This window comes from Microcebus murinus, chromosome 4, assembly GCF_040939455.1.
Source record: "Microcebus murinus isolate Inina chromosome 4, M.murinus_Inina_mat1.0, whole genome shotgun sequence".
Taxonomy (NCBI): domain Eukaryota; kingdom Metazoa; phylum Chordata; class Mammalia; order Primates; family Cheirogaleidae; genus Microcebus; species Microcebus murinus.
The window spans coordinates 33,644,147-33,665,734 of record NC_134107.1 but is presented as its reverse complement, the minus strand read 5'-3'; the positions used below and the strand labels follow the sequence as shown (position 1 = coordinate 33,665,734).

General features: G+C 34.7%; 1 protein-coding gene across 4 annotated transcripts in view; it reads left to right on the top strand.

The window, feature by feature from the left end:
• ELP4 (elongator acetyltransferase complex subunit 4) overlaps positions 1 to 21,588 on the top strand; it is a 211,983-nt gene that overhangs the window by 132,299 nt on the left and 58,096 nt on the right. Inside the window, exon 10 of one of the 4 annotated variants that reach the window (XM_076002058.1) lies at positions 15,237 to 19,625. The exons of the other annotated variants lie outside the window; for them this stretch is intronic. Within the exon in view, the coding sequence (XP_075858173.1) occupies positions 15,237 to 15,287 (51 nt within the window). The 3' untranslated portion in view covers positions 15,288 to 19,625. Of the gene's footprint in view, positions 1 to 15,236; positions 19,626 to 21,588 lie in introns of those variants that run through there. 4 annotated transcript variants of the gene reach the window in all.

Below are 21,588 nucleotides of genomic sequence, written 5' to 3'. Positions count from 1 at the left end.
ATAAATAACCATTTGAACATGAAGAAGTGCCGAGAGACAGGAAATCATGAGTCCCTAACTTCTATATCCATGTTAGATTAATTCAAGCCTACATAAAAACAGAGCAAATTTGTGAGGATTGGAGAAGAAAAATTTAGGGGACTAATGTTTGCAGCTTTTATCATTATTGGGAGAACAATAAATTAAATACAGACTAATATTTCTGGTTTCTCTAATTATGGCATTTGGTTAACTTTGTCACTGACTGGCATGTTAAACCAAATCCTTATGGCATATAAGTATCTCATTTGGGGTTTGCTTTCATATTTGAGAAGTTTTTAGGCACAGACTATTTAGTATACTGGTGAAAGAATTATTAATTAGAGCCTTCTTGTTCGGTGAGAATTCATTTAGCTTTAGTAAGCCCATATTTACTTGAAAATAGTGGCTGACACACTGAAACAATCATGTAGGGGTGGGGAACCAGCGGCCTCAAGGCCACATGTGGCCCTCCAGATCCTCAAGTGCAGCCCCTCAACCGAATCCAAACTTCATCCTTCATAAAAAGATTTTTCTGTGAATTTTGTATTCAGTCAAAGATCCAGAAGGCCATTGGTTGTGTCTTTTGTGAGAACGAAGGGTGGAAGAAAACCCAAGAGTTACGCGTATGGGAAAACCCTGCCCAGGTCTTTGGCGTGATGGGAAGTCTATAGCCACTAATTTCCTGTCTTATTTTCTATGTGCTCAATAAAATAGAATGGCATGGAGATTTCAAATTAGGCTCTGCAGTTCAATGGCCTGAAGTGAAAGTTGTCTCTACCACTTACTGGTTGCATTGAACTCAGCAGATAACTTCTCTCTGCCTTGGTTTTCTCACCTATTAAATGTATTCAGGTGGTGCAAAAGTAATTGCGGTTTTAGTGTTGAAATTTGCTGTTTGACATTGGAATACATTCTTTTTTTTTTTGAGACAGAGTCTCACTCTGTTGCCCAGGCTAAAGTGCCGTGACATCAGCCTAGCTCACAGCAACCTCAAACTCCTGGATTCAAGCAATCCTCCTGCCTCAGCCTCCTGAGTAGCTGGGACTACAGGCATGCACCACCATGCTCAGCTAATTTTTTTTTAATATATATTTTTAGTTGTCCAGATAATTTCTATTTTTAGTAGAGACAGGATCTCGTTCTTGCTCAGGTGGTCTCGAACTCCTGACCTTGAGCGATCCACCCGCCTTGGCCTCCCAGAGTGTTAGGATTAGAGGCGTAAGCCACCACGCCTGGCCTTGGAATACATTCTTAATAAATGTGGTTATGTTATATATCATTTTAATGTGCATTTCTTGCTTTATGTATTTTTGCTAATGACTTATTACTTGCTGCTTATTTTATACTGATTTTTAGATGATGGAAATAATGTTAGACAAAAAGCAAATCTGAGCAATTTTTCTTATTTGAGTTCAAAATGGGTCATAAAGCAGCAGAGACAATTCACAACATCAACAACGCATTGTCCCACGAACTGCTAATGAATGTACGGTGCAGTGGTGGTTCAAGAAGTTTTACACAGGAGACAAGAGCCTTGAAGATGAGGAGCACAGTAGCCAGCCACTGGAAGTTGACAATGACCAACTGAGAGCAATCATCGAAGCTGATCCTCTTACAACTACACGAGAAGTTGTCGGCCATTCTACAGTCGTTTGGCATTTGAAGCAAATTGGAAAGGTGAAAAAGCTTGATAAGTGGGTGCCTCATGAGCTAACCAAAAATCAAAAACATCATCGTTTTGAAGTGTCATCTCTCTTCTTGTAGGCAACAGCGAACCATTTCTCAATCAGATTGTGATGTGCAATGAAAAGTGGATTTTATATGACAACCAGTGACCACAAACTCAGTGGTTGAGCTGAGAAGAAGCTCCAGAGCACTTCCCAAAGTGAAACTTGCACCAGAAAAAGGCCATGGTCACTGTTTGGTCTGTTGCTGGTCTCATCCACTACAGCAAAACCATTACATCTGAGAAGTATGCTCAGCAAATCAATGAGATGCACCAAAAACTGCAATGTCTGCAGCTGGCATTGCTCCACAGAAAGGGCCCAATTTTTCTCCACGACAACGCCTGACCACATATCACTCAGCCAACGCTTCAAAAGTTGAACAAATTGAGCTACGAAGTTTTGCCTCATCTGCCATATTCAACCTGACCTCTCGCCAACTGACTACCACTTCTTTAAGCATCTCAACAACATTTTGCAGGGAAAATGCTTCCACAACCAGCAGGATGCAGAAAATGCTTTCCAAGAGTTCATTGAATCCTGAATGGATTTTTTACACTACAGAAATAAACAAACTTATTTCTCATTGGCAAAATGTGTTGATTGTAATGGTTCCCATTTTGCTTAATAAAGATGTTTTTGAGCCTAGTTATAATGATTTAGAATCCACGCTCTATAACCGCAATTACTTTACACCAACCTAATAAATAATAGCACCTTCTTCATAGGGTTGTTGGAAGATTTAAATAAATTAATATGTTTAAAAGACTTGGCAGAAGGCCTGGTGGGTTGTTATGGTGGAAGTAGTGGTTTTTCAGACAGACAAAGAAGTGCTGTTCTGCCCATGGAAACATGGAGAAGTGCTGATTAGTAGGTAATAATGCTGCTCTCTACACTGCTCCACATACCAGGGAAATAGTTGTGGTCCCTGTTAAATGGGACAAAAATAATGATCCTCTCATAAAGGAAGGAAAAGAAAATACCATGTGCTTTCACATGCATTATCTCATTTAATCCTCAAAACAATTCCTACAAAATAAATATTATTAGCTGATTTTTTTATGTGAGAGACCTGACGCTCAGAGAGAGTGCCTTATCTGAGATCAAATGCCTAATGGATAGCAAAGCCAAGATTCAGTCAGAGGAGTAGCTGACTCATAAGCCCATCTGTTTCCACCTCACTCTACTGGCTAAATTGCCAATATCTGGGACATAGCTGTTTTCTTCCCTCTCTAGATGTGGCAAATTAAAAGAGACCTCTGCAACAGCCAGTCCATCTGCCTCATCTTCCATCAAGTGAGAGATAGGACATGCAATAGACACTCAAATAATGTTTGGTCGTTGACCAATCAAATACTCTTTCTTTTTCCTAAAAAGAAAGTATACATTTTTTATTATAATATCATCATGGCTTATTTGTACTAAAATGTGAGCTTCTATGGCTTTGTGGAAAAATCAAATTAGAACTTCATATATGAGACAGGATTATCCCAATTTAACCTATATGTTATGCTGAATAGATTACAAAGTCAGAGTTAATAAGAAAACATAACTCTAGTAGCTTCCTACCCTCATTCTATTTTGATCTTTTTGATTTCTTGAAAGAAAATATTGGCTCTGAAAATCTTCTCTTTGGCTGAAAACAGTAAAATTCTTATCTGATAATAACTTTTTTTGAAAATAGGAAAGCCATATTAATGATACAATTATTTTCCTAAGAAAATAGGAAATTATTTACCTAAGATAATAGATAATAATAAGTACTAACATGTATAAGGCACTTAAATCACAGGGGACTTTACAGAAGGAATCAGTTTTCAAAGTAATCTTTAGTGCATCTGTTTTCAAACTGAAGCACAGCTTTAGGAGAATACTATTGTTATTTTGCTCAGCTAAATCATTTTCTTTTATTGAAATCCTTCCATGCTTATCTTGCTAATGCCAGTCATTCTAGAAACTATCCACCATTCTGTCTATCCTCCTAGACATATGTATGTCTCTATATGGCTGTACATTTAAATACTCATCACCTGAGTGTGTATATTTGATATTTATTTTGCTTTCCTCATGGCACAGAGCAGAAGACTCTTCCACTAACTAATTGTGTAACCTGGGAAAATTACCTGACCTCACTGTCCCTTTTAATCCTTATTATGTGTCAGCCACTGTATAATTTGCTTTATATGTCCCATTTCATTTATCTTCATGTAAATATAAGGGAGAGGCCAAAGAGCTTGAGTAACTCTACCAATGCTACATAGCTGGTAAATATCAGACCCAGAATTCAAATACACTTTTGTTTTATAACCTTTACTTTATATGCCACTAAAGCATACCTCCTTCACCCATACTGCTTCTAGAACATTAATTTGGGGAGAAGAGTTTTTCATACTACTCACCCTCCGTACACACCCCCCACTTGAATCCCAGCCAGCTGATCTTAACAGGTGAGAATGCGTAATGTCCTACTCAGTAGTTATCAACCTTTTTTCCATCCCAGCACACCTGAGCAATATGACACACTTGCACTGGTGGCTTAACACGAATTCTCCGGGTATATGTTTCAGGATCTGGGTGATAAGGAGCAAGTGTAGTTTGAAAAATCTTAGTTGGTGATTGGTATACCCCTTTCTTCGATGACATCTGAATGTGCTCTAAGAAACAATAATCCAGAGTACTGGAAAGACACTATTCTAAACACATTCCTTGTGTTAACTCATTTAATCATCACAACAACTCTAAGTTTAGGTCTATTATTATTATTATTTTGCCAATTAAAGAAGTGAGGTGCAGAGAGGTTAAGTACCTTGCCTGACTTTTTGCTCAGTTTTTGCAAAGATGAACCATATACTCAAAGGTATCCTGATAAACTCCTATTTTGCAAGGCCACCTGGTTAAAAATTTCAGGCCATAAACTACTACTTCTGCCCCTTTCTCACTTCTTTGCAAGTATCAGTTTCCTCACAGGCTACTGAACAAATACCCTGTTAACTTCCAGTTCTTTGCACAAATAGGTACTTAAGAACTGTTATCTGGTTGGCTATTCTGAAAAAGGAAACACTTGAAATAACTAAATCTGTTGGCAAGGATGTGTAACAAAGTAGTTAAGAGTGCGGAATCCACCACAATAAAACTAGTTATATTAGTAAAGGTAAGTTACTTCATCTTTTCCTCATCTATAAAATTGTGTCAATACTAACATCATGAGATTGCTGTGAGGATAAACTGAGAAAATGCTGTAAATACTTGGTATAGTGCCTGACACACAGTTAATATTAGTCATTACTAGTATAGTTGAGGTCTTCTTTACTGAGTGTGTAATCTCATATGCTTTCTTATTCAAGGCCTTTTAAAAATACTCTTGTGACTCTTTTCACTAATTCTTGGTTTCCAGTCAGATACTTTAGAAATTATTTTAATTCTTTCAAACTCCAAAACCTTTTGGTACCTCCCCAAATTTCCTACATTAAGACTTCAAAAGTCTTCACATTAAAGAATAGCTGCTTCTGGCATTTCACGTAGCTCAACAAGGCAGGTTAGTACAGATAATTTAAATGATACCTAGTCACAGGTACCTTCATTTTCATTGGCCTCTTTTTCAGAATACCTATTTTGTTATGTACCTTATGAATTTCAAACATGACTAAAGATGAATTTCTTAATATATACATTATGTTTTTCTGAGCCTGTTAATTCTGTGAGGAAATTAAGGGGAAAAAATGATGAAGCCATGTTACACAGGTACTTAATTTTTTTTTAAATCTGGGATAGTACTATGGTAATTAATGTTTATTTTATGCAAACTAGACTATATCTGTTAACGGACACATTACTGTCAAGAAAATATTACTTGTCTTAATTATCAGTAATGAAGCAGGGATAAGCTGTTCACTTAGATATAATATATCTAATGACCTTTTCAGTTAGAGGTTGTGATGAAAGGTATCAGTTTCACAAATTATGCTTCATTCAGCTTCTGGCCTTTGTGTAGATTAATGTTTTGTGGATGAGTTTTAAAGTCAGACATAAATTGTGTTTAGTGTTTAAAATTGATTTAGTGTCTTGCTTTTAGTACATCATTTTCTCATTTATAAAGCCTCAATTTTATCTTCAAGCTTCAAAAAATAGTCCCTAGTAAATTTAGGATTGCCTCACTAACTGGCGGTGTTTTTTTTTCAACCTTACCAAATAAAATAGTACATGTATTTCCACTTGCTTAGCCAAAGGACATACTTAGTGACTGAAGTATTTTTTTTAATTTCTGAATTTAAGACAATAAGCACATATTTATAATAACAATTTTGAACTAGGAATATAAATATTGTACCATTTCTCCTAATTAGATTTCCTGAGATGACACAAAGCTGATTATTTTGATAGAATTTATGATATCCCTTAATCAGCCACTCACTGAATAATAAATATCTTTTCTTGTGTTATTGAAACATCATTAAAGAACTCTTAGATTTAGCTTTATTCAGGCCGATAGAATTGCCCAGTGTTTTAATTACAGTAAGCACTTGCTTGGGGTTCTGTGCAACAGGGCAATAAAACAAAAAGTGGTTTTCAAATTTTCGAGCTATGGAACCCTTTCTTTATACAACTCTTACTCAGAAACCCAATAGAAATCTAGCCATACTAGAGCTTCTCTGCTTGAATTGGAAAGTTTTTAAGTAACTTGAAGAAATCCAGAGCTCTCTGGAGCAGGATTTTGGTACTATGATCCTGATAGTTTTATTAACTTTTGATAGAGCCCAAATACTAGAGTGGGAGAGAAAAGTACAGACCTGCTTTTTCAAGTCCCTCATATATAATGGTGAGGGATCTAAAATCTAAACATATAATGTAACCAGTTTAATTTAACATGGTCAGTAAGTGCTACAATCTAGAATCTAAAAACATTACAGTACTTCTATTGGTGGAAACTTTTTCCTACTCCCTGTTGCCCTACTACTGAAAATAATGAATTTTGAAAATGATTTATAAAGAACAATTTTTAAATTGACCTAATCTTTGTATAGAAAAATGTAGGTCATCAAATTTTCCATTTTCAAGGACACAGGAAAGTCATAGCTACCCCAACACATTGACTCTTTATTTCTTGCCCCATTGCTCATTTTAGAAGAGTGGAATAATGGATGCCAGTTCTCCACTTTGCCTTTGCTGAAGAGTAGGAGCAGGAGCTGGTCAGCAGAACAGGAGTTTTCCTGTGCTCTACTTAAAATTCTTCCAATTCCTCAAAGACCTGTTCACACCTGGTGTTGCCTCTGGTTGGACCCCTCCAACTAATAGGTCCTCCACCTCCTACCACTGTCTTCTCAATCAGGCCAACTTCTATGTATACTTCAGCCTACAGTTTAAATGTCACTGCCTTCTTCAGGGTTTCTCTGATCTATCCTCACCAAGTCTAGATTAAATATCTCCGTTTGTGCTCTGGTAGCATCCTGTACTTTCTCTATCACAGCAGTAACCGCACTCATTGCAATTATTTTTGTCAGCCCCTACTACATGCTCAGTTCCATAAATAGAAACCACGAATGTCTTGTTCGTCACTGATTCCCTGAAGCCTAGCAGAATTTCTGAGATATAGCTAATGCTCTGTGTTTACTAGGGAAGGAAGTAGATTCCACCTACCACTCAAGGATGTAACGTGCTGAGTGGAATGAGACTTAAACCGGTTTCTTGTTGAGGTGCAGCTGCTGACTTCCTGTGTGACTTTGTTTTCCTTTCCAATAGAATGATAATACCTCTTGTGGCCTAGTTTTTGTCTTCCTTGTACTAACGTGAAAGTTTTCTCTACATTAGAGCTTTCTTATCAGTTTCTGAATTATAGTGGAGATGAAAGTCATGTTTTTCTTTTGATACCAGAGTAAGGAGCCTTTTCTCGAAAGTAATTTCTTAAAAGCATCTTTATTTTTTCCCAGGTTCCATAAAATTGAGTAATGGGCCACCTCCTTCATTTACAAATAATCCTATGGACTTTTAATGATAATGACATTTTTTTTGTTTGTTTGTTTGTTTGTTTGTTTGTTTTTTGAGACAGAGTCTCACTTTCTTGCCTAGGCTAGAGTGAGTGCCGTGGCGTCAGCCTAGCTCACAGCAACCTCAAACTCCTGGGCTCAAGCAATCCTACTGCCTCAGCCTCCCGAGTTGCTGTGACTACAGGCACGAGCCACCATGCCCGGCTAATTTTTTCTATATATATATTAGTTGGCCAATTGATTTCTTTCTATTTTTATAGTAGAGACGGGGTCTCACTCAGGCTGGTTTTGAACTCCTGACTTTGAGCAATCCGCCCACCTCGGCCTCCCAGAGTGCTAGGATTACAAGCGTGAGCCACCGCGCCCGGCCTGATAATAACATTTTTTAAATAAAGTATCTGTAGTTATTCTTGGGAACTTTAGGATTTTGTTTCTTTGTTTTATCCTTGAGAATAGTACATATACAACTCATAATTTAACTCATGTACCTTGTAGCCATGATGGAATTATCAACAGTTAAATATGTCTAAACTTATTTCTGTCAAAAATGAGAACTTGAAATACAACTAAGCAGAATCCCATCAAAAGCAGTACCATTTGTTCAATGATTAATTATACTATTTTTTTTATTGGCAAGAGCAACTGATGAGGTGAAGGAGATACAAGAGATGAGGAAGAGAATTGTCCCATTCATTTTTTCAGAAAGTTGAGAAAGAAAAAGTTAAGTTTAAAATAAAAGACCCGTTGACTTTCAGTAGTGATGCTACTACATATCAGAAAATGCTTTTTTTAAAGGATTTTTTTAAGGAAAATAATGCATATAACCAGAACAGCAGTTTATATTTAACAGAACTAAATGGTCACATTTTCAAGTAAAGTACGCCCTGGCATTTGAACAGCTGTTATATCTAAATCAGATTTGCATACTGTTGTTTAACCTTCCCAGCTGTAGCGGGGGTGGTGTGCTAGTCTAATCTGGTATAAAATATGCATAGTATACTTAAAGTTGAAACTTTAAACACATATTTGTATTAAACCGATAAATTTTAGTCATATAAGTTCTATTTTAAATAAACCCTTTATCTTTCTGTAAGTTATTTATTGTTCTCAACTATATTGAGTGGATTTTGAGTAATTAAAATATCTTTCCAAACACTTTCTGTTTAATTCATATCTTTTTATACTTTTATATTAGAAATGAACAAAAAGCATATATATTTTCTATGCATATCCTTATAATTATATTGGTATAACCGTAGAAAATTTTTAATTATAATTTTTCTTTATTTCTTCCTACCTGTTTCTCTGACCTCAACAGAATCTTCTTTACTAATATAATCATGGAAATAGAATGAGGAGATTATTGACATAGGCGGGAAAATAAAAGACCAGTACTTCTCAATCAAACAAAACTAAGGCTAAAAGGAGTTAATATCAAAATACATACAACCATGTTGCGTATGATGACATTCGAAAGAGGTGATTCTGGAACAGATGAACTGAAATGCTCATAGTTATACACCACACACACAACAGATATGTGTAGAAATAGTTATAGATGTATCTGTATGTGTGTTTATGTACCATATGCTTGCATATATTTCTTAGCCTTGTCTTCTGGAAAGCTTAGAAGCAGTAACAACCCTAGGAAATATTCCAAGTACCCGGATATTGGTTTCTTAATATCTCTAAAAAGGGGGAGAAGGGGAAGGGAAGCTTTTTAGCAAAATAGCTGATTCTTAGACTGGGGCACAGAAAGTATATGATGAGACTAGAATTTTGTGCCAAAAAGTAAAGAGATACTCAAAGGATGATAGGAGCATAAGAAAAACCAACTTGAAGAGGCTCCCACTAGCTAATCTGGGAAATTTGACCATTAAAATAAATAATAGAAAATAATTCATTAAATAAAATGGAAATCCATGAGTCCATACCAAGAGAGGTGGATGGATGAATGGATGGATGGATAGATGGATGGATGGATGGATAGATAGATAGATAGATAGATAGATAGATAGATAGATAGATAGATAGACAGACCGACTGACTTCTCCCTTATAGTAGAATACCAACTAATAAACATCAAATGAATAATAAAAATAGAAAATTATCAATTGACTGTAATAGTTCATCAATCATAGTTCAATTCAGATGGAAGTTTTCAGTGGACACTAAGGCTGGCTGGTGAGTTTGATGAGGTTTAATGAGGAAAGGGATATTAACATAATCTCAGAATATTTCCCTTACAAACTACAATCAGTTACAAAGGGGAAAATGATAACATTACAGTGGAGAAACCACTAACAACATGACCAGATGATTAAGGTTTACATGACAAGTGTCACAATTGTGTGTGGCACATCACCTTGATGTGAAGCACTAAGACGAGCAGAAGATCATATTAGTGATTTCCTTGCCAGAAAAGCATGATAATGAGAAAAGATCAGCTAGATCTAGGTTTATAGTTAGCTTACAGAATACAAGTCCTATATTTTTGAAAAACTGTTGACATGAAAGACCAGAAGAGATTGACAATATTAGAAGAGAATGAATGTTCTGGAATCACTGGCACAGTTGACAAAGTTTGAATGGGGTCTGTGGATTGATACTGGTACTGTATAAATGTTGATTTTCTGACTTGAAAGATTATATGGCAATTATATAGGAGAATGCCCTTATCTTACAAAATACACGCTGGAGTATTTAGGGGTGATAGGAAGCATATCTGCTTGTTCTTTAATGGTTTAGAAAAGGCTAATTTTGGGTGTATGTACATGTTTGGGGAAGTGTATTTATATTTAAAGAAAGAATACAAATGCAAAATGTTAAAAGTTGGGGAATCTAGGTGATAGAGTTGTGGCAATTCTTTGTTCTGTTCTTTGCATACTTTTCTATGCTTGAAAATACTTCAAAATAAGTTATTCTAAAATGTTTATTAAAAAGATAATAGAGTAAATATTTCATAATCAAACATTAATAGTTCTGCATATGAGTAGTCACAGTCAGTTAGGTCAATAAACACTGTAGATAGTTTTATGTCCATTCAGGCCAGGTTTTGCCACCAAATGAGTTAAGATTTTTAGAGATTTTTGGATTGTGGATCTGTATAAAGCATCCAAGGCCCAAACGAGTAAATTTTCCAGTCTCACACAGGAAGCAACAGAACCAAGTCTGGACCCATGGTCTCTTGATTCCCAACCCAGTAGTCCTTGGATGAGAGATCACTAAAACAAGATAGGGACATTTGTGTTCAAATTCTGACCTTTGGGAGTTCATGTCAAATTTACAAAACGTCCCTTAGAGCTACATAATTAGATTCACCAAGAGGGCATTTTCTATGTTGCAATTTTCAAATGCATCCAAAAGAAATACAGAAAAAAATGTTTTTTCTCCTTGCCTATGTTGTATGCGATAGTATAAATGTGGAATGAGCAGATTTTTTCCTCTCCTCCCTGTCTCTCATCCCCATCCTCCCTTACCCTATAAGATTGTCTTACTCTTTACAGGATTATATAATAGACTTGGATTTCAATCTTTGCTTTTTTCTTTTTTAATTTGATTTACTTTCAGTCACTTGAAAAATCATACCTATTGTGTCTTTAAAGTTTCAAAGAGCCATTGACTTGAACTTTGGTATAAGAAAATGGTCTTTTTGCTCAAGGTCAGGAGTTCAAAACCAGCCTGAGCAAGAGCGAGACCCCGTCTCTACTATAAATAGAAAGAAACTAATTGGCCAACTGATATATATATAAAAAAATTAGCCGGGCATGGTGGCGCATGCCTGTAGTCCCAGCTACTCGGGAGGCTGAGACAGAAGGATCGCTCGAGCCCAGGAGTTTGAGGTTGCTGTGAGCTAGGCTGACGCCACGGCACTCACTCTAGCCTGGGCAACAAAGCGAGACTCTGTCTCAAAAAAAAAAAAAAAAAAAAAAAGAAAATGGTCTTTTATGGATCTTGTATTTGCTCATACCATTCTGGATATATTTAAGGACTTTGTACTTTTTTTTTAATGTCCTTACTAAGAAAAGAAAATATTCTTAAATATTTTCAATTATATAGCCAATATAGATAAGTCCATTTTGAGGACTGAATATTATTCTTTAAGCTGCCACATTGCCTAAATAGGTTTGTGTTAAGGTTCTCATATCTCCCTTTATTCTTTAATTCCTTTTAAAAGACTTTCTGGAAAAAAACAAGAAGTGTTATAGTTTTGCATCTACATGTATATAAAGTAAGATTTATGAGTGAGTAGAATCATGCCATTGCCTTAATTAATTTCTTGTGTCATTTGATTTATCTTGGGGCACAGATATTCAGTGTCCTGTTTTACTTTATTTTTTTCTTTTTATTATATGTACATAATAGTTGTATATCCTTGTAGGATACATGGGATGTTTTGATACAGGCGTACAATGTGAATTAATCAAATCAGGGTAATTTGGGTATCCATTACCTCAGGCATTTATCATTTCTTTGTGTTAGGAACATTCCAATTCCACTCTTTTAGTCATTTAAGGTATACAATAAGTATACCCTAACTTATTGTTGATTATAGTCACCTCATTGTGTTATCAAATACTATTCATTCTGTCTAACTATATTTTTGCACCCATTAACCATCCCCACTTTACCCCCCACTCCTCGCTACCCTTTCCAGCCTCTGGTAACCATCATTCTACTCTCTGTCTCCATGAGATCAGTTTTTAGCATTTGTCTCTCACATATGGGTGGGAACAAAAGAGATTTGTCTTTCCGTGCATGACTTATTTCACTTAACATAATGTTCTCCAGTTCCATCCTTGTTGTTGCAAACGGCAGGATTTCATTATTTTTTTGTTACATAATTATATAATATATAATTTTGCTATATAATATTCCATTGTATATATGTACCATAATTTTTTCATCCATTCATTCATTGATGGACACTTAGGTTGATTCCAAATCTTTGCTAGTACTGCAATAAACGTGGGAGTGCAGATATCTTTTGATATACTGATTCCCCTCCTTTGGATACATACCAGCAGTGAGATTGCTGGGTCATATGATAATTCTTATTTTAGTTTTTTGAGGAACTTCCATACCATTCTGCATAGTGGTTGCACTAATTTACATTACCACCAGTAGTAGAGTATGGGGGTTCCCATCTCTCCTCAATGTCCTGTTTTAAATATGTATCAAAAACTTTGGCCTACACATAATTTTCTAAATAGCTCTGTCTCCTGGGTTTCAAAACAACTTTTTTTCTGCTATTATGGCCAAGGCAATTATTTTTTTCCTGTGTTTTCAGTTTATTAACTTAAGACATATACACATTTAAGGGCTTTATAGATTCTGAATATATACATTTTTAATCTCTTATCCTAAATTAGGACTTGATAAATTGTTATTTTTACCTGATATAAAGGAGATAGACTTTCAATACTGAACAATCAAGACAGCATTTTTTTAAAAATGAGTGAACAAAAAACATTTTATATTGTAAGTAGCATGACAGTATACCTTTATTTTTCAGTACATATATCTCTAGTTTTTACATATTTTTCCCCAAAATTTAATATCAGCTATTTGCCACAATAGGGAGCAAATAATATATTGATGAATTATATTTCTGTCTGTCCTTCTAAATTTATTCAGTAAATAAAATTATAGTTGTATTTCCAAAAGTGAACTTTTTAGTCTCCTGTAATTGCCTGTGTTTATACATTGAGACAGAAAATCTTTAAGCACTACTAACATTCTGAGATTTTAATTAAATAATTAGGCTTGAATTAAAATTTATATTGAGGGAGAGGGAATGGGATTTATTGTTCAATAAGTATAGTGTTTCAAAATGGGATGTTGAGAAAGTTCTGGAGACGGAAAGCAGTGATAGTTGCACAACGGCGTGAATGTACGTTATGCCACTGACTTGTACATTTAAAAATGGTTAAGTGGTATTTTACCACTACATGTATATTTAAAATCTATTCATAGTTTTTCATGTATAGATAAATCTTCTTTATCATAGACATTAGCTAGCATTTATCTTTAACCTTAACATATACTCTTTATTCATTTAATATATGTTACACACTGGGTATACAAAATTCTGAATTTTTTTAAATTGATTCCAGCTTTTTTTTAGCTATGTAACCTTGTCTAAGGTACTTAACACCTCTAAACTTTTATTTCGTTATGTATAAAATAAGGATAATAATGTTTATATTAAAAGGGTATTAGAGGGAGTAGTTAATATAAAAATACTTACTTCAAATTTTTATTGGGAAAATGAATATTATTTATGTAAAACACTCAGAACAGTGAAATACATAAACAGCCCTCAAGAAATTATAGCTGCTAGCACTTCTTATTAGGCATCGCAAATGAGTTAACACACCAAAGCTCCTCTCAATTTTTGGTTGTCTTTTAGGGGCTGCATATAGGGGTTACATCTTATAGTCACTGCCTACAGTCTTTGTGTTTGCTTTTTTACTTGACTTACTAAACATGACACATGGAGAGGATCCTGTGACTCTGTGTTTGGTCTCCTAGGACCCTTTCAGCCTCCTAGGCCTTGCACCAGTGGTGTAGTCAGCAAGCTCGCTAAGCAAGGAGAAGAGAAAAGAATACAGGCATGTAACATACTGGTATTTCTGTGGAACAACCTTTATTGCCCATCTATCCCCAGAGAGCCTGAAACAGCTATGACACCTTTTCAGATTCAGATAACCTCTTTATTTGTATATACTGTGAGACTGCTAGGTTTAAGCAATTGTAATTGATCAAAGAGGTTAACCAGTATTCTTCATAATATGAGTATTTTTAACATAATTCATATACCTTGCTTCATTTGTGAAAGGATTTAAGGCAGTTGCCTAATTGCTGATATTGTCACCATTTAATGAAATGCCAAATAACTAGACCAAAAGAAACTTCAACAGATTGTCTCCTTAATCTCTTCACTTCAAGGCACAACGAGGTCTCCTCAGTCTCTTCTCTCCAGGCACCTTGTGCCTTGGTTGTGGTTATCAAACTGTCGTAGAGCAAGCCTGTGATTTCTCTGGTGGTAATCCGTGCCCATATTTCACATTAGTATATTTTTTAAGGATAGCAAAGTATTTTCTGATTAAAAGAAAAGAATTAATCCAATTATTTTATCTTTTACTTAATATGCCTTCTGTTAAAATCATTCTCAAATTGTTTGAAACTAGAGGCCAAGAACATGGAGGGAAATGGAAATAGTTTGAAACATATGTCAGCTTTCATATACATGTCTAAAATTCTAAAATTCAAAAATGTTATATGCACTCATATATTCAGCATACTAACTTAAGCTTCGGCACACTTCTGAGATCTGATAGTAACAATATGGTAAAGCTTAATTATATTTTTATGGCCCATGCCATCTGTGCATTTGTTCTGCTTACAATAGTAAGAGTATTAAAAAAAAAAAAAACAATACATTTAGCTTGCAGTGCAATCATCTTATCACAAATGCATCAAGGCAAATTATTTCTTATTATTTCAGATCCTGTTCTTATATTGTGGATTCTGTATCTGTTTGAAAAGAGAAAAATAGCTACAAAAAGCACCATACATAGAGATACTGAAAAAACAGATAGTAAAAAAAACATACATGGAGATACCTCGAAGAACTAAAAGTAGACCTACCACTTGATCCAGCAATCCCACTACTGAGTATTTACCCAAAGGAAAAAAAGACATTTTATAAAAAAGATACTTGCACTGAATGTTTCACAAAGATGTGAAAACAGCTGAGGTGTCCTTCAATATATGAGTAGATTAGTAAAATGTGGTATATGTATACTGTGGAGTACTATTCAGCCATATAACAAAATTAGTGAACTAATACCTTTTATAACAACCTGAATGGAACTGGAAACCATCCTTCTAAGTGAAATCTTGCAAGAATGGAAAAACAAACACCACATGTACTCACTATTAAATTGGAACTAATTGATCAACATTCATGTGCACATATGCTAGTAAAATTCAGTGGAATTCAAGCAGGTGGGAGGGTGGAGGAGGGGATGGGTAAATTCACTTCTAATGGGTACTGTGCACACTATCTGGGTAATGGACACACAACTTTGACTCAAAATGTACAAAAGCAATTCATGTAACGAAAACTTTGTATCCCTATAATATTCTGAAATTTAAAAAAAAAATTTTTAAACCATACCTGGTTGATTCAAACAGAAGACACAAAACTCCTATCCTTATTTTTTGAAACAAATTCTAATTTAGATTATAGAAAACACTGTTATTCTTTCATATATAATAGCATATGACTTAAAGATTATTTTCTGATGACTTTATAAGTCACCATATGTGTTAAACTCTTTTCTGTTGCTATAATAGAATACCACAAACTGGATAATTTATAAAGAATAGAAGTTTATTTGGCTCACAGTTTTGGAGGCTGGGAAGTCCAATAGCATGGCACCAGCATCTGGTGATGGCCTTCTTACTGCATCATAATGTGCTGGAGAGCAAGCACCACATGGCAGGAAGGGCAAGAGCATGCCAGCTCAGGTCTCTCTTCCTCTTCTTATAAAACCACCAATCCTATCATGTGGACCCCACCCTAATAACCTTATCTAATCCTAATTACCTCCCAAGGACCCTATGTCCCGTATCATCAACCTGTGAATTTGGGGATTAAGTTTCCAACATATGAAATTTGGGGGACACATTCAAACCATAGCATAATATACTTATATTTAATTGCTTTACTGTTAAGAACTTTAGATTGAGAAAACACAGATTTAAAAATTGTTAATGTACAAACTTGAACATATAGGTTCAGAATCTTTTTATTTTGACATTTTAATAATTTCTTCAAAAAATTACAAAGATTAAAATTTCTCTGCAACTATAGTCTAATTATTATTACCTATATTAATAAATAATAATGATGGTCATGTCTTATTTTTAAATTTTCTTTCCAAAGAAAAAGTAGACCACCATTATCAAAATGTCTATTAATTTCTCTAGCAACAAGAAATCTGTATTACTCTTTGTGATGTTTAAACATGTTCTACATGTTAAATTTTCAGCATGATATATTCCTATATATATATACGTAACTTTGAATACCATATATAATTTCATATAAGTACTTATATGGAATATACCTTATAATTCATGTTAGTAAGAATATTATCTGATATCCTTAATATTCAACTGAAAATATCAACTAGTCAAAGGCTTCTTTGTGCCAGGTATAACCTATTGAAAATAAACTTTTAGGCCGGGCGCTGTGGCTCACGCCTGTAATCCTAGCTCTTGGGAGGCCGAGGCGGGCGGATTGCTCAAGGTCAGGAGTTCAAAACCAGCCTGAGCAAGAGCGAGACCCCGTCTCTACTATAAACAGAAAGAAATTAATTGGCCAACTGATATATATATATAAAAAAATTAGCCGGGCATAGTGGCACATGCCTGTAGTCCCAGCTACTCGGGAGGCTGAGGCAGAAGGATCACTCGAGTCCAGGAGTTTGAGGTTGCTGTGAGCTAGGCTGACGCCACGGCACTCACTCTAACCTGGACAACAAAGTGAGACTCTGTCTCAAAAAAAAAAAAAAAAAAAAAAAAAGAAAATAAACTTTTATATGCAAAAAATATTTAATCATCCTTGTATATCATAAGTGTGGAAAATTTAATGACATTTATGTGTCATTACTTCCCTTTATTCTATAACAGTGTATTATTTTATAATGTCTTCTATAATTCACATATGTTCGTAAAATTTCATGATAAGAGTTGTTTTTGATTGCTGTTTTAACAAATGACCACAAACTTAATGGCTTAAAATAACATGAATTTATTACCTTATAATTCTAGAAATCAGAAGTCCAAAATCAGTCTCACTGGACTAAAGTCAAAGTGTCACCAAAGCTGATTCCTTATGGAAGTTCTACAGGAGAATCCATTTCTTGCCTTTTCTGGTTCTAAAAACTACCAACATTCTTTAGCTTGTGGCCCCATCACTCCAACCTCCACTTCCATCAACGCATGGCCTTCCCTCTGAGTTTTACCCTCCTATCTCTTGTGATTACCTTGGGCCTGGGGCAATCTGTCTCCCCATTTGGGGATCCTTAAGTTAATCACATTTGAAAAGTTCCTCTTGCCATGTAAAGTAACATTCACAGGTTCCAGTGATTAGAACATGTACATCTTTGGGGGTGGGTTAGGGGCATTATACAGCCTACCATATATTCTTTTTGTATGTTTAAATTCCTTAAAATATCATTGTTCTTTTCTACCACAGGACCTTTGCCATTGAGTCTTTCTGGAATGTCTTTTACATTCCTTCTCCTACACCACCTAAATAATTCTTCCTTCAGTTCCCAGAGTAATTTCTCCCACAGGGAAACCTTCCACAATCTCTCTAAATCAGAGAGGTTTCTCCTCTTATAAACTTTCAAAGCACCATGGACTTCATAATACTTACCAGTTTATCTGTATATTTGCTGTTGTGATTCTTTGATTGAGGTCTTTGACCCTAATACACTTTTTAAGCTCTATAAAGACCAGGTACCATGAGTTGTCATTGTTTTTTACCTTTGTAGTCCCATTGCCTATTTAGTAAATATTTAGGAAAGGAATTAGTAGTCTTTGCACATTTCATACCAGATTTATTCCAAAACATTTTGTTAAGTTTTTCTTACTATTGTGAATAAGATCTTTTTTTGATTCATTATATTTTTGTATTAATACTTAAATGTTTGTTTTATATCTAGCCACCTTATTGAGTCATCTCATCAATGCTAATAGTTTCTCAATTGAGTCTCTTGGATTTCACAGGGAAATGATCATATTGTCTACAAATAATGATTACTGTCTCTTCCTTTCTAATATGTTTTGTTGTTATTGTCCATTTGCATTGTGTAGGACTTATAGTATAATATTAAATATATTGGTGAAATTGGGCATCAATATTTGTTGCTGATTCTATTGTGATTTCTTGTATTGTCTTACCATTAAAAAAAGAAATTTGTTTTAGATATTCAGTAGATCTCATTTATCAGATAAGAGATGTTTCCTTCTGTTTTCTAGCTTATGAAGAATTTTTAATTAGGTATTTTTTCTGCTTCTGATATTTTTCCTTCAGTCTTTTAACACAATATATTCCCATTTTGAAATCCAGATTATTTCTTCCCTGCTATTCTCCTGCAATGCAATGTTGGGCTTTCTGGATCAAGTGTCCATATCTTTTAACTTTTCTCTAATATTTTATTTTCTTTGCACTTTTGATTTTTATCCTAGGAGAATCCCCTTATTTTCTGTGTTTTTTAATTGATTCTTTTCTTAAAAGTCTATCTTACCCATTTGAGGTTATTAATTTTATTGTAAAGTCTTCTTCCATGTGCTTTATAAAGTATTTTATTAGTTGTAAGTTCTGTTTGTTGAGTGTTTGTGAGTACCTAAATATTTAAATTTTGCATGGTTCTTGCTTAAGCTCTCGTCTTTGCATTTAAGATAAATGTGGATCATGTATGGATCTATTTCTTTTTGATGTAGTTTATCTTAATCTGTCTCTAGAGATTATAGAGAATGGACAGTATATGCTCCTAGGTGGAGAATGTCACTAATCGTTTTCTGGGAATAGGTGTATATATTTAGGAAATTTATAAACTAGTGGGGTTTTTTTGTTTTTTTGTTTTGTTTTTTACTATGTATTCTTCTTTTATTTCCTCCCCCTCTCCATTTCCATAATGTGTTCTTTTTATGTTCTTTTTTTTTTTTTAGTGAGGTTTTTTTTTTTGGCATATTATGGGGGTACAGATTTTAAGGTTTCAATAAATGCCCATTTCTCCCCCTCCCCCCAAAAGTCTGAGTCTCCATCATGACCATCCCCTAGATGGTGCACATCTCACTCATTATGTATGTATATACCCGCCCCCCTCCCCCCTCCCACCTGCCCAATACCCTATTACTGTAGTACCTATGTGTCCACTTAGGTGCTACTCAGTTAATACCAGTTTGCTGGAGAATATATCTGGTGCTTGTTTTTCCATTCTTGGGATACTTCACTTAGTAGTATGGGTTTCAGCTCTAACCAGGAAAATATAAGATGTGCTATATCACCATTGTTTCTTAGAGCTGAATAGTACTCCATGGTATACATATTTCTGATTTCAACTAGTACATCAGTACAAATGTCCTAAGAGATGATGCTGGTTTTACCCAGCATTGAAAAAGAAGATTTGAGCAATAAAGTAAGTTACAGAAGCCAGCTAACTTCTAATTACCATAATAAAAAGAATGCTGAAGCACATTCTGAATCAAATGTATCTTTTTCTTTAAACTACTCTTTTGAATTACTCATGGCTGAAGTTTCCACTGATAGTGTAAATAATTGAGTAAGTGTGCAAGGAAAAGTTGTGATTGACATTCACAACTTCGTTTGAAATAAAAATGTGGCTTATATCTCACATTTTTCTTTTACTGATGAATTAAAATATGTCAGCACATCCTTTTTTATCAGCACATCCTTTTGGTCTTTAAAATATCCGAAACCTAGCTCCAACTTTATGCGAGAGGATCTTTGATTAATTGATTTTATTCAATATCTGCTGTGTATCAACCCTCTGAGATACACATCCTGTCATTGAATGTTTTCAGTATTTGAGTCAGAACCATTTGAGTGAAATAATATAAAACTCAAAATGGAGAATTGCTGGGTTACCCAGAACCAAAGGTCGTAAGTAGGAAAGCATATGCATACGACTTGTTGCCAATTGGGAGCAAGATAATAAATCGTGTCAGAAACTAGATTTGAAATACTTTTAAATAGGAATTACAGGAATGCTGCTTCTAGGGAATTGTAATACCTATTGAAAGACCCAAGGTTCACTTGTTCAGTTATCCATTATCAGGTTAAGTGCCTGGTTTGTGGAAAAAACTGTTTATTACTCTGAATGATATTAAAATCCATAAAAGATGATTCCTTCTCCAAGAAGGAGTTTGTCATGGTAATTAATATACCACACTTAAGTATCTGCAGACTTAGATTTTAGTCCCAATTCTGCCACTTACTAATTATTTGACTTTAAGAAAGTATCTTAGTCTAATTCTAAGTCCCATTTCCTCATCTTGAGTAAAATGGGATAATAATAAAAATACCTATTTTGTTCTAAGGATTAAATGATAAAATATACATGAATTGCCCCATGTAATAACTGGCACATTTTAAGTACTCAGTTTATGTTAGCTAAAACAATGGTTATCATTATTACAGCAATCTAATTTGGGAAGTAAGATTTACAACCAGGATAAGTCAAATACCAATTCAAGATAATAATAGATTAAATTATTAATTATTACTATGTATCAAGAATGCTATGGGAAATGAGCCTTCTCTGAATATACTATATAAACAAAGTACATGTTTCTGCTTCAGCAAGCTATTTGTTGCCTTCCTTGCAGTTATCACAGTCTTTAATCTTTGTTTGTTACTAGCTTCTTACCTGTCTTCCCCACTACATTGTAAGCTCTTTTATTACAGGGGCCATGTTTCCCTTATTCATTCCTTGCATCCCCAGCACTTACTGTAGTACCTAATACACAGTGGGCACCAATAAATATTTGAATACATGAACTGGGAAAGGGGGAAATTATTATTGGCAAGCATGATAAGAGCAGCATTGTGGAGAGGATAGATTTGAAGTGGATCTTGAAAACTGAACAAGATTTGGATGGACAGAAAAAGGAGAATGCACTTTTGGTTGCAGTTGTGGGAAGAATGATATGTTAATAGATATAACTGAAACCCAATCAATCAACACAATGAGTAAGAATGGAGTCATTGAATTTTAGGGGAAAAGAGTCCATTGACATAAACTTTTCACACCTCC